This window comes from Orcinus orca, chromosome 19 (genome assembly GCF_937001465.1).
Source record: "Orcinus orca chromosome 19, mOrcOrc1.1, whole genome shotgun sequence".
Lineage (NCBI taxonomy): Eukaryota > Metazoa > Chordata > Mammalia > Artiodactyla > Delphinidae > Orcinus > Orcinus orca.
Window position 1 is genome coordinate 5,088,620 of NC_064577.1, and position 23,801 is coordinate 5,112,420.

Sequence of the window (23,801 nt, forward strand, 5' to 3'; positions counted from 1 at the left end):
CCGGCGGGCGTCGCGCTGCAGAGTATCCAATCAGCTTTAACTAAAAAGTATCGCGAGTCTTCTGTGAGACTTGACTCTATAAGCCCGTGGGAACAAGTCTCGGAAACCCTTTTCACGGAGATGGCGCCGAAAGCGAAGAAGGAAGGTGTGTGCTGGGGCTGGGGATACACAGCTGGCTGGCCTGGGGTCCCCGCAGAGTGAATGGACTGGGAGGATGATGGCTGGGCCAGGCCTTGCGGTGTGTGCTGTGGGACAGCTCCTCGAGTTTTGGCAACGCTGAGGAGCGCGTGGGCCCAGCCGCACGGTCTGGGCTTCAGTGAAGGGTGTTGGGGAGGCAAGCCCGGCCGGTACCACCTGCGGGGGACAGCCAGACAGTCGGCTCTGGGGAGCTCCATGTCTCTAGACATGTAAGGAATCGGTACCCTCAACTTCTCTTTTATCCCCATGTTAAATGGGGCTATATACTCTCCGCCAATGGCTGGGCGACGGTATACATAAAACTACTAGTTCACATTTTTATCAAGTGTCAAGCTTTCGGTCATTGCTAGTTTCTTTCTCATCGTATCCCAAGTTCCCCCTAGAAACGTGCATATGATGGAAAAATTTTAAATTCCTGAGACTTGTGATGTCTTCAAAGGAACCACTGATGCACGTGTGGCCTGGGGCGCCCACTATGGGTCTTGAGGCCGGAAGTGATTGATTTCTGAATCTCGCACCGTCGGGATTTTTCTTTCCTTCTTTCCTTCTCTCAGTCCCTGCCCCTCCCAAAGCCGAAGCCAAAGCAAAAGCTTTGAAGGCCAAGAAAGCAGTGTTGAAAGGCGTACACAGCCACAAAAAAAAGAAGATCCGGACGTCACCCACCTTCCGACGGCCCAAAACACTGCGGCTCAGGAGGCAGCCCAAATATCCTCGGAAGAGCGCCCCTAGGAGAAACAAGTCAGTACTGCCCCGTACCCATGAAAAGATGTTTGGGTATCCTCCATTGGTAATTTGGAAATTTACCAAACCTAGAGCATGGCTTCTCAAAACCACGTTGGTACCTAGTGTGCTTCTCTAAAGGAAGTATGAAGAGAATAATGCCCTCTTTAAAAACGAAAGGAGGTGTGTTTAGCATATTAGCAGGAATTGTTTAAAACAACCCAGAGTCACTGTCAAGATTAGCGAATTGTTAGGTTAATCATCATTTCATATGTAGTCTACCTTCTTGTGAGTATAAAGTGGGACTTAGATGTTCTTTGTTTGGGGGTTCCAGGTTTAGGTTGCTCCTCATTGCACTTTTTTTAAATCTTTGCTGTGGGGAATAGTCCTGTAAGGTGAGGATGTGGGATGATTCCAGATTGATGAGATTCATTTATCTGTATTGGACAGTGAAGACCTGCAGCAGTGTATGGCAACTTCTTTTCATTCACTTTCCCAAATGTTTACACTCAAGGAATGGTTGGAGTGAGTGGAAAAGGTTAGGGTACTTGAGTGTTCCGGTGTCAATAGTGGTAATGACCGACCTTAGGGAGCACAGTTTAGAGTAGAGCCATGGTAGTGGTTATCACCAGTGGGTCTTCCCACTGCTTCCTAAGAAAAAGGCAGGAGAGTGGATTGTGTCCACAGAGAAATGGATTTGACAGACTTTTTACTGCCATTTGGACCTAGAATTTAGTGTGATGAGAGATTGAGATCTGATCTCTCTTCAAAAGAGGATGGTGTACCCAGGCAAATAGAGCCTTGCTTCTCTAAATTTCAGGGGGAAAGCTGTGTTAGATGGCCACTGTAACTAACCTGAGCTGTAAATAAAAAGTTACTTTCAAGAATTGATGGCTTGTAAGCCAGTTTTCAGCAACCAAAGGGGGCAAAACAGTCAATTCAGCCTCATAGTGAAGCACCAACATTCTTGGAACCCTAGCCTGAGTTTCTAGATCCCATAGTCTTAACTTTGTGCTCTTGGGTTAAGTTGTCTAACCTCTTAAGTCTCAAATTTCTTCTAGAAATTTGCTCTTCAGAAATGTTGAGGTCAGGTAAAAGAATGAATAAAGTTGGAACTCAAAAATGATTGTTTAATCACTTAACGTGAAAGCCCTTGAGATGTCCCCAAGCTGAGGCTCCAGGTCCCTAAGTTTCAGGGTGCACGTGATGACACTGTTCAGCGACCAAAGTCTGACACAAATGATTGCTACCTCGTTGTCTGATGCACCTGGGCTCAAAAAGAGGGCGCATTCTTTATTGTACTGGGCCCAAGCCAGCTGACCCCATTTTGCCTCTCCCAGGCTTGACCACTATGCCATCATCAAGTTCCCCCTCACCACCGAGTCAGCCATGAAGAAAATAGAAGACAACAACACACTGGTGTTCATTGTGGATGTCAAGGCCAACAAGCACCAGATTAAACAGGCTGTGAAGAAGCTCTATGACATTGACGTGGCTAAGGTCAACACCCTGATCAGGTGAGTGGAGTCCTGTGGGATGGGGAGGAACCCGGGGCCTCTGGGCCTCTTGTCAGAAGCCAGGAAACCAGAATGGCATGAAATTCCTTGATGCTGCTTTTGGGATCAGAAGTAGACTTCCCAGTGAGCAGCCCCTGCTGTAATTGCAGCCCCTTGTATGGAGTATGGACTTCTGAGGAAACATCAGCTGTCCTTCCTCTAGGACTTAAGGGGTTGATGCTCATTTTCTTGATCCCTATCTCTAGACAGAAGCAGACCCTAGAGTAAGATACAGTTAATGTCAGGATGCCTGTGGTGTTTCCCATAAAATGGAATTGGCTTCATTTGTGGCTTAGTGGCTTCCCTGACCCCCTCTGCGCAAATGATGGAAAAATCACTATTTGGGGCGGGGGAGTGACATGAACAAAGGAACCACTGATATGCCAGAAGACTGGGGAGGAAGGAAGGGCATATGGGGGCAGTGAGGGCAGTAGGGACTAAGGCTTCCTTCTCCACCCTAGGCCTGATGGAGAGAAGAAGGCATATGTTCGACTGGCTCCTGACTATGACGCTTTGGATGTTGCCAACAAAGTAAGCTTCCTTTGCTACAAACTCCTTAACACCCCCGCTTCCTGGGTGCAAATGATGTGTCTGTTAGTTACCAAACTTTGACTTCGGTGATTACTTTCAACTGACTGAGCCCCGTCTTTAATAGGCCCTACCCCTCACCATGTGCCCTCAATTTGCTTTTTAACTTTGACATTTCCCGCTTAATATTCACATTTCAACTCCCAGTAACAAAGCTCCCTTTTGTTTTTCAGATTGGGATCATCTAAACTGAGTCCAGCTGACTAATTCTAAATATAAAAGTTTTCACTAGATGTATGCTTCTTTTCTTTCTGTTGATTTCTGGGTGGGAGGCCATACTATGGTATATACACACCTAAGTAACAGGGCTTGGGCAAGACTCTTGGTCTACTTAACCTGTTGGAACACTCAGCCCTATCACCTCACCATACCTGTAACAGATATTTGTGACCCAGACACATCTTAGGACAACTACAACTTGGCCTCCATCATGAGGTAAGAGACCAAGCAAGAAGCTTTGCAAGAACCCCTTCCTTCATCTCTGGAAGAGGCTTTGTATGAAACCAGTATCCAGAGTTTTCATTAGCATCCATTTCAGGGCAGTGTGGGTTGGCTGGCTTTCCAGTAGCACCTTGTCCCCATACCCATCTACCATGTCCAACCGGTCTGTCTGCTTCCCTCACCCCTTGCCCAAGGAAGGACAAGGACTTCAGAAGAGTGCTTTCATTAGTGTTTTCAATAGTGGGTGCAGGCTTGAAAGGTGGAGTGGCTGGCCCCAGAGGACACCTCAGGCAAGGGGCTAATAAGTCTCTTCTCAGTCCGTGTGAGGGTGTTCTTGGCTGTGTTTGCTGTCCTTACCACAAGTCCCTAACTGCGTTTTTCACTCAATCAAGAACTTGTCTTTGTGTTGCCGGCTGGGGACACCTTGGGGGCAGAAGTCAGAGCGGAGGAGGCGGGAAAAGTAGATGAGGATCATGATGTCCAGCATAAGCAGGATGCCCAGCAGAAAGGTTCCCAGGTTCCTCTGGCCGGCGTAACCCAGGAAGAAATGGGTGAGGTACGCCTGAGGGGCCAGTCGGAAAAGAAAGTACATAAACAAGTTGATGTATTTGTTGACTCGATAGAGGAGGAGGTCCTGGGCATTATTGATCTTCATCATCATGCGTATTGTGAGAAAGATGTTGCTGACCTCCACCAGCAGTGTTAGGACGCCCCCACCAACAAATCTGCTCCAAAAGATGCCTGAAAAGAAGGCACCCATAGCCTACAAGGCAAGGGAGAGAATGGCTTAGGGAACCCAGATGTCAAGGCTTTCCTGGAAGTTGGTTGGAATAACAAGGCTACCAGATTGAGGGGTAGGAAATCTTCCCTTATTTGCTTTCTGAAATATAGTTTACAGTGGAGTCAAGATTAAATTTTGATCCCTCCCCACAGATTCTGGGTGGAGTTTCCAGTCTTAAGGTGAGGCCATGATTGCTGGCCTCAAATAGTGAAGCAAGGGCCCAGAGACTGCCAGCCCTCAGCATTCTAGCATGAGATGTGGGACACAGGGTGGGGATGGAGTTAAGAAAAGATGGTCTTTACCTCCCAGGTTCAGAAAGACAGCTGAGACTAGGTTGCTAGCACCAGGCCTATACCACATCCCCTGCTTCTCACCATGACGTGGTGGACGAGGTATTCCCAAGAAGCTCGTGCCTGTTGGCTAACCACAATATCCAGTGTGTCGTGGATGAAGTACCCTAGCGGAGGGTTGGGGGAAGAGGTCATAAATGGTACTGAACAAGAAGCTTACCCCTGTCCCCCCTTTTTAATGCTTCCTGGGCAAGACCTACCTGCGGAAAAGCAAACAAGCAGATAGCCAGAAAGCGACCATGCGCTCTCAACGTCCACCAGCATCTCAGGGGTCTGCCATATACTGGAAGGGAAGGGAGAAGGCAGGCTCTCATCTCAGTATCCCCAGGGACCCACGACTCCCCCCGCCATTACCCTTGCCGGTCCCCGGAGGGTCTGGGCTGGCGCTATTGGCTGACGGGGGAGCCAGGAGGGGCTCGGCTGAAACCCAGGTGTCTCCTGTTTCCCAGGTGAGAACCCCGCCCCCCCGCCCCCCGGCGCTGCTGCCGCTCCTGATTGGACAGCGTTTTAAACCGGGAATCGGGTGAGACTGCCTGGGCCTTAGCCCGCCGGTGAGTGATGGAAAGAGTAATGCGGGGTCCCCTAGCCACCTTCACTCCCCCAGTCCTTCACTCACCACAGCAGCGCCCAGATCCCTGACACAATGGAATGGGCGAAGGAGACGAGAAGGTTGTGCCAGCGCCAGGTGCGCAGGGGGTCGGCGCGCACGTGCGCAGGCAGAGGCAGGCGACAGAGCGCGTGCCGGAGCGCCCGGAAGGTCAGCGTGGCGCCCAGGAGCAGCGGCAGGGCGGGGAAGAGCATTGGGGGCATGCTGGCCCTCCCTGCCTCTGTCCGCCCTCTAGGTGGCCTCCTCCGGCCGTTCGGGAAAGGGGCTCCCTCTCGGGCCAGTCCACCCCGGACGCCTCTCCTGCCGGCCGCCGGCCTCACACACACGGTTTCGGCGAAGACCTCTAGGCCCCTTCGCTCCTCCAGTTCCCTCCCAGCCGGCCTCTGCCCCCGCCCCCGTCCCGCCCCGCCCGCCTATCCCCGCCCCTCCGGCGCCTCTGCAGCGCGGCGGGCGCGGGCCCCATTTCCCGGGGCCCCCCCTGGCGCCTCCAGGCTCCCGCGGACTCCGGGCAAAATGGGCTGTCCCCGGGGCGCCGCCTTCGAGCCACCCCTCGCTGGCAGCTCCCGACTGCCGACGGAGTCCCACTTCGCTCGCTTGGCCTAGTTAACCCGCATGCCCAACTTTCCCCAGGGGTCCCGGCTCCCCTGCCTGGGCGGGTACTGAGAGAACTCTCTCTGCCCGCCCTCAACTCCTTTGTGAGGAGAACTAAGCGAGGCCCGTCACAACCCACGTCCTTAATCCCTGGTTCTGGGGACCAGCCGGTGCCCCGCTTCGGACTGTGATCTCCGCCCGGACCTTGTTCCACTGGATCACTAGCTTCTTCGAGCCCAAGACGAACACGTTTACCTGCCTCTACCTCGTCCCGCACCGAGTCGGTGCCTAGAAACTCGACTAACTCATCACCCATTTCCCGTCCGGCTCTTGGGTTCCTGGGGCCGCGCGGCAGTCATAGTCCTCCCTCAGACAGTCCTAGCTCTCTTCTCCCTGCTCCCTGGAGGCTAGGGCGGGGAAGACGGCCGATTTGCCCAGGCCGCTGGGGTGACTCTCATTCCGCAGGCCAGTGGCGTGGAGCAATTGCACCTCGCGACCACTAGGTGTCAGCCTGTCCTCACCGTGGCGCGGGATCCCCTCCCGCCCGCGAAGGAACCAGGCAAACTGAAGGGCGGCGGAGAGGCGGGGACAGGGGTAAAGGAGAAAGGAGTAGTTGGGGCGGGGGCGGGGGAGAGGTGGTGGAGGTGCTGCGAGAGGGAGGAAAAGCCAGAAACCCGAGGCGCAAAGCGGTTTGGGTGTTTGTTCTGCCTCCCCTGATGGCTCCAAGGTTACACATTAACCCCTCTGGGGCTTCTTGGTCAACCAAGGCCCAATCGGTTTCTAGGTGAGAGCACGGAGTGTCCCGGCTGAGCGGCCTTCCACTCTGTGCTCCCCTTTGCTCACAGGGCAGCTTTGTCCGACAGCCACAGCGGCCTGAGCCAGACTGAGGGGCCCTCATGAGGGGCCCTTCCAGTGGTCATTCCATGTGGGTAGGTTTGGGCACCCTTTCAAGGGGCAGGGTGGGAGCTGAAGATAAACACCCCTTTCCTCACTTTCCTCGCCCACTCAGAAATAGGGATGCTATCCCTTAACTAATCACCATCCTTCCTGCTCCCTAAACTGAGCATTTATGGAGCTCGTGAAGTGCAGGAGGCGCCAGGGAGCGACCTGGAATTAAACTCACTTCTGGTCAAGATCTTGGACGATTGTACTAACCGACCCCCTACCTCTGGGCAGAAGCCTTGAACCCATATCAGCCGAACAAGGGTCTTTCCCCTTCTCCCCGAAGCTTTCAGGTAGTAATCCACTTCCCTGACATCTTCCCCCAAGGAAGTTCTCTCTAGTTGAGAACTGAAGGCAGATTACTCTGCGGCAGCGGCAGCGTTGTATGTGTGCGTTGGGGAGTTGAGGGTGTTGACGAGCGCAGTGCTCACTAGCTCACTAGTCGGGACAGCCTGGAGACCGCGTCACGTCCTCCCTAGGTGAATCAACTTGCACAGGTCGGGGTTTCCCCGGTCCCTCCCTAGGCAAACACGAAACTAATCCGGCACCCTGCCCCACAGACCGAGAGCGCCGACTCGGTTCAGCTTTGGTAGTGTTTATCGTTTGCGTGCCAGTGAGAATCTGCCCTCTCCCTCGGAAACACCGTCACTAGTGGGCAAAGAGTGGGGCAGAGAGAGATCGGTCCTTTCTTCCCACCCTCACTCGGCCTGCGCGGGGAACCCCTGCGGTCTAAGGAAGCTTTGCGAGGGCCGGATGCGGCCACGTGTGTAGGAAGTAGCTGGTAAGGTGCTGGCTTTTGCGGGGCATGCCAAGAAATGGCATATCGCCCCATTCCTTGCACACTGGGAGAGCGACTGCGGATCCGGGCTGCAGGGACGGTGCAAATTAGCGGAGACAAATGAGAGGCTGAACCAACACCTAGCTCCACTAGCTCCGCCCCTCAATTATCTTGCAGTGCAGGGGGCGTGGTCCTAGAGAGGGCGGGCCCGCGCACGCGCTGTGTCTGAGTTTTGGGGTTCCGGAAATGTGACTCTGAGAAATGAGATGGAGAAGTACGAGCGGATCCGAGTGGTGGGCAGAGGTGCCTTCGGGTGAGCCAGGGCTCTGGGGGAGGCAATTGCTCGGGAAGAGGGAAAATAAGCCCCAACTCCGACAGCAAAATCGCTACCCGTTTAGCCCCGCCCCGATGCGTGAGCGCCTAATCCGGGAAGCCCTCCGCAGGCTTCCTGTCCTAGTCTTGGTTGGGAAACTCCGCCTCCAAGGAGGTCACGCCCCCGGCCAGCCTTTGCGGCCCCCCTCAGAGTTTGTTCTTTGATCCTGACTCATTCATTCAACAAATGTTGAGCAGCAACTATACACGTCAGGCATTCGATACTGGGTATACAGTTAAGACCAAACAGGCGTGCTCCTTTCCGCCTCGGAGCTTACAGACTATCGGAAAATTATACAATAAACAGGACATTGTTAAAGCAGTGATTAACAAACGGCGAGAATAGAGTACAACACCAGAGATTATTCATTTGGGATGATCAGGGAAAATTTCTCTGGCAAGTGAAGTTTCAAACCAAGACTTGAGGAATGAGGACCAGTATGTAGTCTGAAAAAGGCAGAGCTTCTCAGGCGGAGGAAACAGTTTATGCTAAGGTCCTCACGTGGGAAAGAATTCAGAGTATTCAAAGAACTGAGAAAAAGACTAATGTAGTTGGAACGTAGTGGGCAAGGTAAAGAATGGAATAAAATGTGATTGTCACAGAGGGCGGGAACCAAATTACGGCCTTGTAGGCTGAGGTAAAGGAATTGAATTTATTTGCAGTGTAAAGGAAATGAGGTTTAAGCAAAGGAATGGTCTTGATATGATTTGCATTTTTAAAATGTCACTCTGGCTGCTGTGTAGAATTTAGATTTGAGGGTGACAAGAGTGAAAGGAACCATTTGAAGTCTAGTGCAGTATTTTAGGCAAGAAATGATAATTTGGCCAAGGGTTATAGCAGAAGACACAGAGAAATGGGTGGGTTCCCACTATTTTGGAGGTAGTAGAAACAAGATTTACTGATGTTAGCGTGAGATAGGGGAAAGATTCTGGCATGATTTTCAGGTGTCTGACTTTACTAACTTAGGGACTTTAATAACTGGGGGATGGTGGTGTCATTTACTGAGATGGAAGAAACTGAGGAAGGAAAGGTTTCAAGGGCAGGAATCAAGAGTTTTGTATTTGTTAAAATTCAGGATGCTTGCCAGCCATTCAGGTAGAGGTGCAAAGCAAGTAGTTGAATATGTAAGTCTGAGGCTCAGAGGAGAGGTCTGAGCTGGAGATATACAGTTGATACTTAGATAGTCCATCATTCAACAGATACTTAATGAGCTCCTACTAAGTGCTGGGGTATGCACTAGGCTATGCAGTGGGGCTATAGTGGTGAAGGAGAAAGAACAAAACCCTGCTTTTATGAACACTGACTACAGAATTGGCAGAAAATAATAAAATGAATGGCTCCTACTCACTGAGTATTTTTGATGTGCCAGGCGCTGTGCTAAGTGCAGTACATGCATTTTCTCATTTGATCCTCTCAACAACCTTGTGAGATCGATCCTACTTTCCAGATCCTGATGTCACATAATTTAAGACCAGATAACTAGTAAGAGGAGGAGCCAGGATTTGAACCAGGCAGTTAACTCCAGAGTCTGTGCAGACTTACAGAGACCAAGACTATTATTAGGCACAGTCATTGTGCCTGTGGTGAAACTGAGTCCCAGATAAGTTAAACGACTTGCCCAAGGTCTCAGACAGCTTGTGGTCGGTTCTCCCTATTCCTAAACTCAGTGTTCTGCGCACCAACTTAGATGACTTCTTAGTCTAGGTGCCAATTCCCTTGTCCTAAGGAACACCCAGTCACCAGGTCTGCCCTGCCTGATATGTGGCTGGAAGCTCAGCCGGTACCCACTCCTGTACTCCACATCCTCAGGATTGTTCACCTGTGCCTTCGCAAGGCTGACCAGAAGCTGGTGATCATCAAGCAGATCCCAGTGGAGCAGATGACCAAGGAAGAGAGGCAGGCAGCCCAGAATGAGTGCCAGGTCCTCAAGCTGCTCAACCACCCCAATGTCATTGAGTACTACGAGAACTTCCTGGAGGACAAGGCTCTCATGATCGCCATGGAATATGCACCAGGTGGGCCAGCCTCCTTGCACTGGCCTGGCTCCAAGGGCCGCTCACCTCTGGGACAGGCAGGCACAGATCAGCCAGCTTCCCTCCTCGGAATGGGCTTGGCTGAGGGTCAGAGGTATAGGGTTCTGACCCCAGTTGTGTGACACTGGCAGGCCATTGCCCTGTCTGGGTCTTTAGTTTCATAAAAGGAAAATCTCAAGCATGGAGCGGCCTGGATCTTGACTAGTTCCTTGCGACTGCAGGTGGCACCCTGGCTGAGTTCATCCAGAAGCGCTGTAATTCCCTGCTGGAGGAGGAGACCATCCTGCACTTCTTTGTGCAGATCCTGCTGGCGCTGCATCACGTGCACACCCACCTCATCCTGCACCGGGACCTCAAGACCCAAAACATCCTTCTAGACAAACACCGCATGGTCGTCAAGATTGGTGACTTTGGCATCTCCAAGATCCTTAGCAGCAAGAGCAAGGCCTACACGGTGCCTGGGCATGGAGGGGACCTCAAGGGTGCTGGAGCTTTTGAGGGCCAAGGTCTACTTTTCATCCCTGTCCCCAGCCCCACCCCCCCAAGACCTTGGCCCCTTAGTCCCTGGCTGGATGGTCCTGCAGGAGGAAGCACTTTTGCCTACTTTGGGGAGAAGCTGTCTCTAAGTGGGCTTTTGGGCAGAGCCTTGGTCCTCCCACCCCGGGGCTGTAATATCAGCTTCCCTCCTGCAGGTGGTGGGTACTCCATGCTACATTTCCCCTGAACTGTGTGAGGGCAAGCCCTACAACCAGAAGAGTGACATCTGGGCCCTGGGCTGTGTCCTATATGAGCTGGCCAGCCTCAAGAGGGCCTTTGAGGCTGCGGTGAGTAAGTCCCCCCAGGGGGACAACTGAGATCCCTACCTCTATCTCCTGAAGTCCTTGGCTCCAACCACTTCTGTGTTTCTTCTCTTGTGGCTCGCTTATGTCTCTCTCATCAGACTGGTGGATTACCCCAGGCCAGGGCTGTGGCTTCCCTAAGACTATGGGTTCCTTAAGGTAGGGCTTGGGACCCCCATTAAACTGAGGGTAGGGCTCTCCCATCAGATTAGGGACCCTCCTAAGGGCAAGACGTGAGTTTTCCCAACATGCAGCCAGCTGACATGGCTGCAGCTCCCCTCTCAGAGGTTCTTAAAAGCAGAGTTTTTGGCTCCCCTATCATCCTGGGAGTCCCCTCACCAGACGGATGGCTTCTGAGTGCAGGGCTGTGGCCACCCCACCAGGCTAGGGGCTGGGGCTGGAGCTGGGGGTGCTGCAGTTTAAGAGCCTGGCCTGAGGTTCTGGCCAACCCCACACGTGGTGCCTTCACAGAACCTGCCAGCGCTGGTGCTGAAGATCATGAGCGGCACCTTTGCGCCCATCTCTGACCGGTACAGCCCTGAGCTGCGCCAGCTGGTTCTGAGTCTTCTCAGCCTGGAGCCTGCACAGCGGCCACCGCTCAGCCACATCATGGCGCAGCCCCTCTGCATCCGGGCGCTCCTCAACCTCCACACTGACCTGGGCAGCGTCCGCATGCGGAGGCCGGTGCAGGGAGGGGGCCCTGGGCAGCAGTGGGGCACCCCGTGGGAGCACAGTAGGCCTGGGGCAGAGAGGGGCATTCTCGGCAAGTCCACCATTTCTGGGTGTGGGGATGCCAGGGAGGGTCCTTGTCCTGAGGCCCCCATCTGTCCTGCAGGGCAGAGAAGCCCCTGGCCACCGGGCCACCCATGGCCCCCGGCAGCACAGGGGGCAGGACCACCAGTGGCCGTTGCAGAGGTAAGTCGGGGCGACCGCAGGGGTTCCGACGGACACCATGGCATTCTCATCAATTTATTTTTTTAAATTAATTAATTAATTAATTTAGGCTGTGCGGGGTCTTAGTTGAGGCATGTGGGGATCTTTGTTGCAGCACGTGGGGATTTTTAGTTGCGGCATGCTTGCAGGATCTAGTTCCCTGACCAGGGATTGAACCCGGCCCCCCTGCATTGGGAGCGTGGAGTCTTATCCACTGGACCATCAGGGAAGTCCATCCCACCAATTTAATAGGCCTGATGAGTTGTCCCCGCAGGTGTTCCCCGGGGACCTGCCCGGCCGGCCATTCCGCCGCCCCTGTCATCGGTGTACGTGTGGGGTGGCGGGCTCAGTGTGCCGCTGCGGCTGCCAATGCTCAACACAGAGGTGGTCCAGGTGGCAGCGGGGCGCACGCAGAAGGCTGGCGTCACGCGCTCTGGGCGCCTCATACTTTGGGAGGTGAGCAGGCGGGGGTGGGGGTGGGGTGGGGCCCTGAATGGAGGGGGGCGTGGCTCAGGAGCAGAGCACTCAGGCGCCGCCCACGCCCTCCCCTGTCCCCTCGCAGGCCCCGCCCCTAGGCGCTGGAGGGGGCCCCCTCCTCCCTGGGGCGGTGGAGCAGCAGCAGCCCCAGTTCATCTCCCGTTTCCTGGAGGGCCAGTCGGGTGTGACTATCAAGCATGTGGCCTGTGGGGACCTCTTCACGGCCTGCCTGACTGGTGAGTTGGTCAGGGGACTAGCCTGTGGGGACTCAGCTATAAGAAGACCCCCCCAGAGCAATTTCCTTCCTTGCCTTTCATTTGCTAGCTGCTCACTTAATAATGCTTTTATCTTCCAGGGAGTGCTTTACTTACCGGATCTCCTTTACCTTCACAGCAGGCCTGACAAGGCAGTTATATCATCTCCATTTGACAGATCTAGAAACTAAGGCTCAGAGGCTGTCACTTGTCCAAAGTCACACACTTGGGAAGAAAGACCCCAGTCCTTTTCTCCCCCCACCCAATTCTTCCAGCCCTAGCCTCCAACTAACTTTTTCTTGCTCCTCCGATCCAAGGTTGCACTGGTCTGTCTGGAAAAACAGCCTAACCTCTTTCCTTTCCCTTTCCTCACTACTCCCCTCCCCAGACCGAGGCATCATCATGACCTTTGGCAGTGGCAGCAATGGGTGCCTAGGCCATGGCAGCCTCAATGACATCAGCCAGGTGGGTTTTGAGTGTATACTGGGGAGGAGGAAGTGGGGAGATGGCAAGCAGCCCACATTTGAGAGCTGACACCCAGCTTGGAGGCAGGGGAATCCCCAGCAGCCACAGGTCCCTGTACCTCCCAGGCTGCACCTGTTCTGGGCAGCATCTGGGGAAGTACAGAAAGACCAGGCTTCCCCAGTGGTTGCAATATGTGTGTGGGGGGGAGTTAAAGAGACAGCCATCTCATGAGAATTTGCAGCCTCCAACTTCATCCCTACAGAGGATGCTGAGGCCAGGTGGCTAGTCCAGGCCCCTTGCCCAGTCTGCCCTTGCTTCCTCTCTGTCTAGCCCACCATTGTGGAGGCCCTGCTGGGCTATGAGATGGTGCAGGTGGCCTGTGGGGCGTCTCATGTGCTGGCCTTGTCCACTGAGCGAGAACTGTTTGCCTGGGGCCGCGGAGATGGTGGTAAGATTTCACTCTGTTCTAGCCTCTGGAACACCCCAGCCATGATTTGTTCCTCTTCATAGCCATCTTCTACCCTATGGCCTGTTTCCTCCTCCTCCTTTTCTCTCTGATTCATTTATTCACTCGACAAACCTTTATTGCACACCCAATATGTGCCCACCTTGTGCTGGGTGCTGAGACAAGATGAACATGATGTCGATTCCTTCGGGTGCTCATGATGTAATGAGAGAGATTTCATTCATCCAGAAATATATGTTGTGCCCCTCCCTGGGTCAGGCATCAGGCTGGGCATTGAAACTAGGGATGACTTAGATAGGGGTCCCCGTCCTCCTGGAGGACTCAGTCTAGATGGGGGAAGGATGACACATCTCCAACATGATAGAGGACAGACAGCATCAGGGCTCACCCAAGGTCCAGAGGTGTGGGAACACAAGGAATGGCAAGGGACTCTACCTGGAGAAGAGAGAAGTGGCACCTGAACAGGGCCTTAAAGGAGTAGAATTTTGACCCACGGAGGGGCCAAGGGTGGGCATTTCAGTCAGGAACAGCCTTCACTCATGCTGCCCTGTGGGTCCTCCTTATCCTAGTATCACTAAGCTAGACAAGCTCAAACTAGCCCAGTGCCGGTTTCTCCTTGTAGGCCGGCTGGGACTAGGCAACAGGGAGTCCCACAGCTGCCCCCAGCAGGTACCCATGCCCCCAGGACAGGAAGCCCAGCGGGTTGTATGTGGCATTGACTCCTCCATGATCCTCACTGTGTCCGGCCAAGCCCTGGCCTGTGGGAGCAACAGGTACGTGAACTAGGTGCACTACAATAACTAGCCTGCCCTCCCCGACCTCCCTTAGCTGCCAGTGCTCCATCTGTCATTGCCTACCTCCCACCTGGGATTAGAACTGAGTGGGTTTTGAGTGTTCTGTGTAAGATATGTCCCCTGGTGCACCAGCTCCTGCCCAGATACATGGGGGGAGGACAGTCTATATAAACTGTGTCAGCTGGACTTGGCTTTTGGCTCTGCCCTCAGGTTCAACAAGCTGGGCCTGGACCATCTCTCCCTAGGGGAGGAGCCTGCCCCACACCAGCAAGTGGAGGAGGCCCTGAGCTTCACACCACTAGGTTCTGCACCCCTGGACCGCGAGCCCCTGCTGAGCGTGGACCTGGGCACTGCTCATTCAGCTGCTGTAACTGGTAAGTAGGACCTGGGCACAGGAGGCCAAAGGTGGACTCCCCTGGCTTCCTTGGGCCCTCTGTTGAGGCACCCTTTCCTTCCTTTCCTCTCTCCTCCCCTACAGCCTCTGGTGACTGCTATACATTCGGCAGCAATCAGCATGGGCAGCTGGGTACCATCGCTCGCCGGGTCAGCCGGGTACCTTGTCAAGTCCAAGGCCTCCAGGGAATCAAGATAGCAATGGTGGCCTGTGGGGATGCCTTCACTGTGGCCATTGGGGCAGGTAGGGGTGTGGGCAGACCCAGGAGCAATGGGGGGTTATGCTCAGGGCTACTGAACTCAGCAACCCCATGTTGGGGCCAGTATGGCAATCTAGGAAGTTAGCTGCTTGCTAAGGTATGTCTTTCTCTCATTTCTCTCCTTGGGATTCTCTTTGGCAGAGAGTGAAGTGTACTCTTGGGGCAAAGGGGCCCGAGGTCGACTGGGAAGGAGGGATGAGGATGCTGGACTCCCTAGGCCAGTGCAGCTGGATGAGACACACCCCTACACAGTGACTTCTGTGTCCTGTTGCCATGGAAACACTCTCCTGGCTATCCGCCGTGAGTTATAACTTCACCCTCACCCACACAAGGGTTAACCCAGCTGGCCCCTGCCCACATTCCCATCCCCAGTGGTCACAGCCCAAATTATTAAAAGCATTTTCAGCCCCCAGATAAATGAAAGCAGAAGCTGCTGGGCAAAAGTGAGCTCCTGGGGTGGGCAAGGGTAGGTGCTTCTTGTGCCTGAAGGGCTGCCTCCGCTCCTCCCCAGGGTCCAAATGCGTTCTTTCTCCTCCAACCCTCAAGTCCAGTTTAGTTTGAACCTCTGTTTCTGGCCTGGCAGGGTCCAGAGTCCAGGGCCCAGTGTGGGAGTGAGAGTGGAAGTAGCTGAGGCTTGCTGGGGGCATCGCCCTCTGGGAGGCTGCAGGGATTTCTCTTTTGTGCTCTCCAGCGGTCACAGATGAGCCAGTCCCCCCTTGAGGCACCTGGATACACCTCTGGACGACCCCGATATTGCTTCTCCTGTAAATGTTCTTGAAAAGTGCAGGTGCCTCAGGCATGACCAGCCCCCTGGATTGTATCATCAATGGGGTATAAGAACCAGTAAAGCCCCTGCTCTGCCTTTGGCCCTGGATATGTAAAACTCAACCCACCCTACTCCCCTCCCCACCCCTTCTTATCTTTAGTCAACGTCCCCAGGGTTCAGCCTGGCTAGAGTTGGAGGCCAGACGTAACTTTTGGAAGCAGGGAGGTCTCCAGAGCCTCTGCAGAAAAAGGCTGGAGGTAGCTGTGGCCCCACCTAGATGCTGCCCCTTCCCCCAGCCCAGTTTGAAAATAAGTCGCAGGTGTCTACTGGGAGCGCAGCTCAGTGCTTTGGAGTAAGGCAAGCTGGGGCCTGCCTGTTCTGGCCATTCCAGAGGCCTAGCCCCTGCATTGCCTGGGGCAGGGAGGTCCCGGGAGTGCTACCACCTGCCCCCACTCCTATATCCTGAGGCAGGGGTTTACACAATCTGAGTGCCTCCCTTCCCCTGGGGGAGTGCATGGGCTGCAGTATACCGCAAAGGACATCCCTGCTGAAGGTTGCCCTTCACCCCATGCCATTCCCCCAAAGCACGTTGGGAGAAAGGGTAGCTGGCTGGACCAGACTAGTTTCCCAGATGACTGGGAAATAGCGCCAATAAAAAATCAGCTGCCTGCCTAGAGTGTGGTCTCTTGAGGGCTGGGGGTGGCGGCCACCCCAGGGCTGGGCTGGGCTCCATCTGGGCTGCAGGGCCGCGGTGGAGAGAGGAATGTGGGCGCAGCCTGAGGCCCGGGCCGAGGTTCCTCTGGCCCAGTTCCCAGCCCGGCCTCCTCGCCCAGCTGGGCTCCCCGGATCTGGTTGCCAGGCTTCAGCTGCCTAGCACCTGGAAGCTGGAGCCCCGGGCCCCTGGGCGACACGTGGCCCCCGAGGCCGAGCTGTTGACTCCGGAGAAGCGAATCTTTGTGGCGCGGCCCGTCCCCCGAGGCTCTCCGCCCCATCCAGCATCAGAGCTCCCCCCCACCCCACCCCCGGCCCTGGGGAGTAGCGGGGCCTCGATCTCTGTTCCCAAGCGTAAAGAGGAGACCCTGCTTCCTGGAGGGGGAGAGCCTGTCTGAGTGCCGACCCCGAAGTTGCCGCAACGCCGGGTGGGTGGGGAGCCCTGCGGGGCGGGCACTAGGACCGCGCGGGCACGGCCCCGCCCCCTCTTCCGGCGGGCGAGCTCAAGGGCTGGGCGCAGGCCACGGCTGCCAGTCGGCGCCGCCCGCAGCCGGGAGCGCGGCTGGAGCGAGGCGCGGGCTGTGGGGCCGCCGCGAGCCCGGCCCCGCTTGCCCGTGCCCGCCCGCCATGCCCGGCTTTGACTACAAGTTCTTGGAGAAGCCCAAGCGGCGGCTGCTGTGCCCGCTGTGCGGGAAGCCCATGCGCGAGCCCGTGCAGGTTTCTACCTGCGGCCACCGCTTCTGCGACACCTGCCTGCAGGAGTTCCTCAGGTGCGGCCCGGCGGGAGCAGGGGACGGCCGGTGGGGGTGGGAGACGCCGCCGGGGGAGGACCCAGGCCGGAGGCACGCCGGGCCTTTGTCTGCGCCGCGGCCCCGTGACCTCAGGGGCGCCCACCGTGACGTCACAGGGCGGGAGTGACGTCAGGCCCCGAGGGAGGACCCCACGCACTGATCCGTAGGGTCCCGCGTGCCACGCGCCAGGTGGGAAGAATTCCGTGCCTTCCCGCAGGGTGGAGGTGGGAAAGGACGCCCTTCCTGATCCGTGGCCGGCCCTTCCCCCTCACCTGAGAGCCAGAACGGCTTCACCCTTGAACTTTGAATCCTGGGAAGAGAAGGACAAAACCCTGTGCCCCGCGCAGCACCTTAAGCCTCCGAGCTTTCACCCATCTTAGCTTTTCTGATTCTTCGGACGTTCCGAGAACGGCAGCTATTGTTCTCCCATTTCACAGATGAGGAAACGAGATTCAAATTCAAAGAAAGGCTGCGACTTGCCCACGGTCGCACAATTACCTAAAGGCTTAACTGGGGTGTAAGCCCGGCCTGCTTGTGGTCGCACGACAGAGGAAGGTCTACGACGCTCCCGATCTCCCCTGAAACAGGAACCCTTTGGGTGTCCCTCCCTGCCCCTGGGGGTCCTGAGTACTGCGAGTGGTCTAGAAGTCGTGAGGGGGAGGGGGTCGCACCCTGGGTGTGACTGAATGCCCCCTGCGCTCTCCCGACCCAGGTCTTCCGTGGGCTCTTGGGCACTCGTTGAGTTCTGGGCGCCCTGCGGTGTTCTGAGTCTCCTGTCCACGCTGGGACCTGCTCAGTCCTGGGTGTGGGGAGGCAAGAAGAGGGAGCCCCGTGTCGTGGGGAGGTCGTGGGCCAAGAGCACCGGGGAAGGCTGGGTCAGCCAGTGCCCTGTGTCAGGAGGCTGTTTGCTGAGGGTTCGTGGGGCGCAGGCTGGGAGAGCACCTCTGGGATTCCGTCCCTCCGTTCTCCGCAGCCCCTTGCTCGGCGGAAATCTCAGCAGGCCCTTTGTTTTCGGTTCCCCGCAGCCTGGGCCGGTCCTGCCCTCACATATGCTCCTGCACAAGCTGCTGTGCTGCCCCCTCCTCCTTTTCCCTCACCCGCCTCCCTCCTCCCTTCAGTGTACACACACTCCCCTACCTACACACAGCCCCATTGTCTTCTCCCGTGCTCTTCCCCAGCCCTCTGGCTTCCAGATGAGGCCAGCTGAGCCTCCCCCCTCCTCAGCTGACCCACCCTGACTGCCTCGGGGAAGGAACGGGGGAGGGGGCTGTCAGGCTTGTTTCCCTCTTCTGTCCCTCTCTGCTGCTTCTCCCCTCCCCCTCCCGGAAATCCCCTCTTCCTCTCCCACAGCCCCTTCCCCCCATCCTGTCTTCTCCCCTGGGCCTGGGCCTCCACTGCACGGCCTGGAGCAGTCTCTGCCCTTGCCTCCCCACCTCGGCTGGCGCCTGAACTCTGACGCTGAGGCCCGGGAGGGAAGGGATGGTGGGACAGGCCCTGCGCCTCCCACCCTACCAGCTAGGGTGTCCATGGCACTGGGCGAACCTTTGTCCTGGCTGGGCCCCAAGCTGCCCAGGCTAATCTTCTGCCTGAAGCCTGGGGACTTGCCTCAGTCCCCTCCCTGACTCCAAAACCACTAAGTCAGCACATTCCTGAAGCAGCCAAGCAGACCCCCTCCCCCACGGCCCACCCCTCTTTCCCTTCTCCTGCCAGCGCTGTTACTCAGGTTGGTCCAGGAAGCCTGGTTACCCTGTGGGCACGGGCATACCTCCTCAGTGCCTGGGCATGTATTATTATTGGCATTGGCAGCATGCCCAGTAGTAGTCGTGGGGTCAGGGGGAGGAGGTGGGTGCTAGAAATCCTTTGAGCACCTGGGGCATGGACTGCCCACATCCTGCCAAACGCCATTGTGGACAGGGCTGCCTTGTAGCCTCTGCTTCCGCCTTCATCCTTGCCTGCCTCCCACCTACCTGACTCAGACTTGCCAGAAATGCCATGCCTGAGGGTCTTCAGTCCTGCTGGGTGAGCCCTTGCCCTGCCTAGGCCGCGCCAGGCATGCGTGACTGGTCCTGGCTAGGGTCGGCGAGGCCATGTTGGCAGAAGGAGGCATGCCACAGGCTCCTTGAGTGCTAACGGCCTGGTGAGGGGTTGGTGGAGGAGAGGGAGGGCAGCGGACAGGGGCAGCAGGCTTCAGATGCCTGCCGTGCAGTGACCAGAGCCTTGGCCATGCTTGCCTGGACACTTTTTCTTGGACTGACCTCTCTTCTGTGTACGGCATAGTAGAAACTATCTGAGCTGTGGAATCAGACAGACAGTCCAGCGCACCCGTGAGCCTCAGTTCTTTCATCTGCAAAGTGGAGACACTGAGCCCCTTCTCAGGCAGGTTGTGAGAACTGGGTGGGAGCGTAAACACAGTGCCTTGGAGCGGGCCTTTCCTTCTCTTTGCTTCAGAAGACACCCACGTAGGAGGAGGGGAGAGTTGGGGTAAGGCGGCCCCAAGCTGACCTTTGCCCTGGGTTCGTGGCTGGGCACCCTCGCAGGGGCTTGGGCAGCCCTGGCGCTTAACCTCAGCCCATCCGTGTTCACCTTCCCCCAACAGCTTTCAGCCCAGCCAGTGAAAAGTAACCTGGGGGACTGGGTGGCTGGGCAGCCTGTTCCTTTCGCCGTCCAGCTGCCATCCTGGGGGAGGGGTGCCAGCTGCCACCTGTTGGCCAAATGCTGTCTGAAGCAGCTGCCTCTGCCTCCACTGGGCCCAAATCCACCCTCCCCGGGACAGGAGCTGGGATCTTTGGTGGTCCTGTAGAAGTGGGTACCCTCAGGCCTCTACTCGCCCTCTCCGGTAGGGCTGCCTGGGAACCTGGGAACCGGTCTGGTGACGGAAGGAGGCTACCCTGGTTGAGGGGATGGGGCCCAGGGATCGCTCTTCCCATAGTATGGCGCCTTGACCCTGTCCCTTCCCCCTTCACAGTGAAGGAGTCTTCAAGTGCCCTGAGGATCAACTTCCTCTGGACTATGCCAAGGTGAGTCCACCGTGCCAGGTACAGGCTCTTGCCCTCGGTGGAGGCTGGAGCTGCTGCAACCAGTGGGCTCGGGGCCAGTGTCAACCCGGTGCCGCAGAATCATGCACCCCTACGAACGTGGCCTGTTCCCTCCCACCAGGCCAGTTCGCAGATGAGGCCCGAGTCTGCCCTGGAGGGCAGGCACAATGCCCAGCCTGTGGGGGTATACAGAACCGCTCTGTGCCCGCCAGAAGTGTCCCCTCCCGTTTGGGTGGCTGGCCAGCCCTGTGGCTGAGGGCCAGGACCCCTGTACCAGGAGGAAGGAAGCAAAGGGTGTGGAGGCTGCCTGGGGCTGCAGGCTGATTGGCTGCTGCTCCGAAGGGAGCGTCCTGGGCCAGCGTGTTGGGGACCCTGGAATCTAGGTTAGAGCAGAGACCACCTGCTGCACTCTTTATCCCTGGGCACAGAGGAGAATTTACACCGAGGGGCTGTTTCTGGCTCTAAGGTAGAGAGCTAAGCTATCTGGGGTGGAGGAGGTGGGAACTGGGGACTGTAGCAGGCTCTGACCCTGACCAGTTCCCCGCCTCCTTGTCCCCAGATCTACCCAGACCCAGAGCTGGAGGTACAGGTACTGGGCCTGCCTATCCGCTGCATCCACAGTGAGGAGGGCTGCCGATGGAGTGGGCCACTTCGCCACCTACAGGTGAGGCTCTGAAGGGGCCGGGGTGGGGGGACTGCCCCTCCCTGGGCAGGCACTAACTGTGGCCCCTCCCACCAGGGCCACCTGAATACCTGCAGCTTCAATGTAGTCCCCTGCCCCAACCGCTGCCCCGCCAAGCTGAGCCGCCGTGATCTGCCCGCACACCTGCAGCACGACTGCCCCAAGAGGCGACTCAAGTGCGAGTTCTGTGGCTGTGACTTCAGCGGGGAGGCCTTTGAGGTGGGTGGGGCCTGGCTGGGGGTAGAGGGAGAGTGGGGCACCTGTGGCCCAGGGATCCCTTAACTCAGCCCCTCTGGCGTTTCTACAGAGCCACGAAGGTGTGTGCCCGCAAGAGAGTGTGTACTGTGAGAACAAATGCGGTGCCCGCATGATGCGGCGGCTCCTGGCCCAGCATGCCACCTCTGAGTGCCCCAAGCGCACCCAGCCTTGCACTTACTGCACCAAGGAGTTTGTCTTTGACACCATCCAGGTGAGGCCCTCCTGAGCTGTGGGCCGCAGGGCAGGTAGCAGGGAGTCAGGCTACTGACTGCTTCTCTCTGCCTCTGCGGCCCTAGAGCCACCAGTACCAGTGCCCGAGGCTGCCTGTGCCATGCCCCAACCAGTGTGGTGTGGGCACCATGGCTCGGGAGGATCTGCCGGGCCACCTCAAGGACAGCTGTAGCACTGCCCTGGTGCTGTGCCCATTCAAAGACTCCGGCTGCAAGCACAGGGTGAGATGCCTCTCTTCCTTCCTGTCAGCTCTCTTCTTGGTCCTTGAAACCTCAGACATAGGCCCTTAGTGGTCCCTGCTGTGCTGCTCTGAAGCCTCAGCCCTCCCCCTGCTGGCCGGCTCCAGCCTCCTCCTAGAGCCCTCTACCTCCCTCATTCAGAGCCGGGTGCCCACTGCCCTGTACCTGCTCCTCCCCTCTCCCCTGAACTTGCCCCGACTAACTCTCCTCTCTTCCCCCATGGCCTGGGGCTTTGCCAACAGTGCCCTAAGCTGGCAATGGCACGGCACGTGGAGGAGAGCGTGAAGCCACATCTGGCCATGATGTGTGCCCTGGTGAGCCGGCAACGGCAAGAGCTGCAGGAGCTGCGAAGAGAGCTGGAGGAGCTCTCCGTGGGCAGTGATGGCGTGCTCATCTGGAAGATCGGCAGTTACGGGCGAAGGCTGCAGGAGGCCAAAGCCAAGCCCAACCTCGAGTGCTTCAGCCCCGCCTTCTACACGCATAAGTATGGCTACAAGCTGCAGGTGTCTGCATTCCTCAATGGCAATGGCAGTGGTGAGGGTACACATCTCTCGCTCTACATTCGCGTGCTGCCAGGTGCCTTTGACAATCTCCTTGAGTGGCCCTTTGCCCGCCGCGTCACCTTCTCCCTGCTGGATCAGAGCGACCCTGGGCTGGCTAAGCCACAGCATGTCACTGAGACCTTTCACCCTGACCCAAACTGGAAGAATTTCCAAAAACCAGGCACTTGGCGGGGCTCCCTGGATGAGAGTTCTCTGGGCTTTGGTTACCCCAAGTTCATCTCCCACCAGGATATCCGCAAGCGAAACTATGTGCGGGATGATGCAGTCTTCATCCATGCCTCTGTTGAATTGCCCCGAAAGATCCTCAGCTGAGAGCAGACCCAGCTATAGGAAAAAGGGGGGTGGGAAATGACCTCCATCAGGCAGGCTGAGCCTGGAGAGGGGGCCGGACCCCCTTACAGCTGCTTCCGCTGCCTAGGTTCTGTTACCCTGTTCCCCCTCCCTCCTTCCCTACCACCCTCAGGTGCCTCCTTTTGGTGCTTCAGCCCTGGCCTCTGGGAAGAGCAGGTCTTAGGGTCATCAAGGGCTTGGAAACAAGCGATCCCGGGGCCTGTTGCCTAGGATCAGGGCACACATGCCTTGGTGCCGGCCACACTCTTCCAGGGACTGAGGTGCCTGCTGGTGCTATGTCCCAAGAGCCATAGGGGGGGAGGGGGAGTTGGGAAACTGAGGGGTAGTTAAAGAATCTGTCTTGAGATCTGATGTCTCCTCTCCCCAGCTGTGTCCCCTCTGGTTATTTATTTACTTAGTGCCAGGAGGGCACAGCAGGGGAGCCCTGATTTTTAATAAATCCTGACTTGTATTTATTACCTTGGTTCCAGCCTGACTCATCTGGGTTGCTCAGGGCCCAATTGTGAAGTCAAGGGACCAGTCAGGGACTGCAACAGCTCTGGCCCCAGGATCCAGCTGCCCTGCTGCATCGCCCTCTGGTGGAAGACAGAGGGACTGCACTAGGCTTTGTGTGGAGGACAGCTGCCTGCTGCTGCCCTCTAGTGGTTAGAGGAGGGAGGTGCAGGCTCTGGACGTTTTATAAGGTTTAGTCTCTGATCGATACCCCACAAAGGACTAGTGCCTGTGCTCTAGGCAGGTCTTTCTTGGTCTAATGATAATAGCTACCATTTATTGAGTACTTTTGATGTGGCAGACACTGGTAAGCACTTTATATGCATTATTTAATACAACAGTCAAGTGAAATAGCTTTTAATAAAAGGACCTATCTTAGTGGGCTGTGGTGAAGACCATGCATGTTCCCAGTAAAAATAGTCGGTCCTTTGTATCTGTGGGTTCCACATCCTCGAATTCAATCAACAGTGAATTGGAGATATTTGGGAATAGTTCCAGAAAGTTACAAAAAGCAAAAGGTTTTGGCCACTCATGGGCAAATCTACATAGTATTACATTGTATCAGGTATTGTAAGTAATCTAGAGATTAAAGTATACCAGAGAATGTGTATAGGTTACATGCAAAGCCTATGCTATTTTATATCAGGGACTTGGTGAATTTCTGTATCCGCTGGCGATTCTTAAACCAATTCCCTGTGGATACTGAGGGATGTCTCTGAGTGCTTTATGAATGTTAGTCTAACTCCAAAGCCCAGCCCACACCCAGGGACTCCTAAACTGTGCACAGGAGCCTTGAAATTTTCTCATCCATACTTACTTTTCATACAGGCCTCAATGGGTACC

At 56.2% G+C, this 23,801-nt stretch overlaps 4 protein-coding genes and 4 non-coding genes across 13 annotated transcripts; 7 read left to right on the forward strand and 1 right to left on the reverse strand.

Annotated features, from left to right (window-relative positions):
• Positions 1–33: 33 nt before the first annotated feature.
• On the forward strand, positions 34–3,295 carry RPL23A (ribosomal protein L23a). The gene is made up of 5 exons (XM_004267125.3): positions 34–145; positions 753–936; positions 2,259–2,435; positions 2,936–3,005; positions 3,236–3,295. Exons 1-5 carry the CDS (start codon positions 121–123, stop codon positions 3,248–3,250), a joined length of 471 nt encoding a protein of 156 aa, XP_004267173.1. The 5' UTR covers positions 34–120; the 3' UTR covers positions 3,251–3,295.
• Positions 586–652, forward strand: LOC117200428 (small nucleolar RNA SNORD42). Its single transcript, XR_004482006.1, has one exon. It is a non-coding gene; the product is annotated as a small nucleolar RNA SNORD42 (small nucleolar RNA).
• On the forward strand, positions 2,115–2,186 carry LOC117200431 (small nucleolar RNA Z17). Its single transcript, XR_004482009.1, has one exon. It is a non-coding gene; the product is annotated as a small nucleolar RNA Z17 (small nucleolar RNA).
• LOC117200429 (small nucleolar RNA SNORD42) lies at positions 2,791–2,858 on the forward strand. The gene has a single exon (XR_004482007.1). It is a non-coding gene; the product is annotated as a small nucleolar RNA SNORD42 (small nucleolar RNA).
• On the forward strand, positions 3,050–3,118 carry LOC117200432 (small nucleolar RNA Z17). Its single transcript, XR_004482010.1, has one exon. It is a non-coding gene; the product is annotated as a small nucleolar RNA Z17 (small nucleolar RNA).
• Positions 3,296–3,439: 144 nt separating the features above from the next.
• On the reverse strand, positions 3,440–6,190 carry TLCD1 (TLC domain containing 1). The gene is made up of 4 exons (XM_004267124.3): positions 5,251–6,190; positions 4,835–4,917; positions 4,659–4,741; positions 3,440–4,266 (listed from the first exon to the last, which is right to left on the reverse strand). Exons 1-4 carry the CDS (start codon positions 5,442–5,444, stop codon positions 3,883–3,885), a joined length of 744 nt encoding a protein of 247 aa, XP_004267172.1. The 5' UTR covers positions 5,445–6,190; the 3' UTR covers positions 3,440–3,882.
• A 1,177-nt stretch (positions 6,191–7,367) lies between these two features.
• Positions 7,368–16,273, forward strand: NEK8 (NIMA related kinase 8). Of its 6 annotated transcripts, none has more exons than XM_049701732.1 (15): positions 7,374–7,865; positions 9,735–9,940; positions 10,180–10,412; positions 10,651–10,782; positions 11,269–11,477; positions 11,633–11,712; positions 12,005–12,186; positions 12,293–12,443; positions 12,850–12,926; positions 13,257–13,374; positions 14,078–14,165; positions 14,397–14,560; positions 14,665–14,823; positions 14,981–15,139; positions 15,423–15,562. In XM_049701732.1, the coding sequence occupies exons 1-15, from the start codon at positions 7,819–7,821 to the stop codon at positions 15,452–15,454; spliced, it is 2,037 nt and encodes a 678-aa protein (XP_049557689.1). In that variant the 5' UTR covers positions 7,374–7,818; the 3' UTR covers positions 15,455–15,562. The 6 variants fall into 6 exon arrangements, with proteins under 6 accessions (XP_033279264.1, XP_049557689.1, XP_033279262.1 ...); XM_033423371.2 differs by having other exon boundaries at positions 14,144–14,165; XM_033423370.2 differs by having other exon boundaries at positions 7,384–7,865; positions 14,015–14,165.
• Positions 16,274–16,824: 551 nt separating this feature from the next.
• On the forward strand, positions 16,825–23,577 carry TRAF4 (TNF receptor associated factor 4). Its single transcript, XM_004267122.4, has 7 exons — positions 16,825–17,086; positions 20,073–20,124; positions 20,702–20,806; positions 20,882–21,043; positions 21,132–21,293; positions 21,379–21,534; positions 21,795–23,577. Exons 1-7 carry the CDS (start codon positions 16,944–16,946, stop codon positions 22,425–22,427), a joined length of 1,413 nt encoding a protein of 470 aa, XP_004267170.1. The 5' UTR covers positions 16,825–16,943; the 3' UTR covers positions 22,428–23,577.
• The last annotated feature ends 224 nt before the right edge of the window (positions 23,578–23,801 follow it).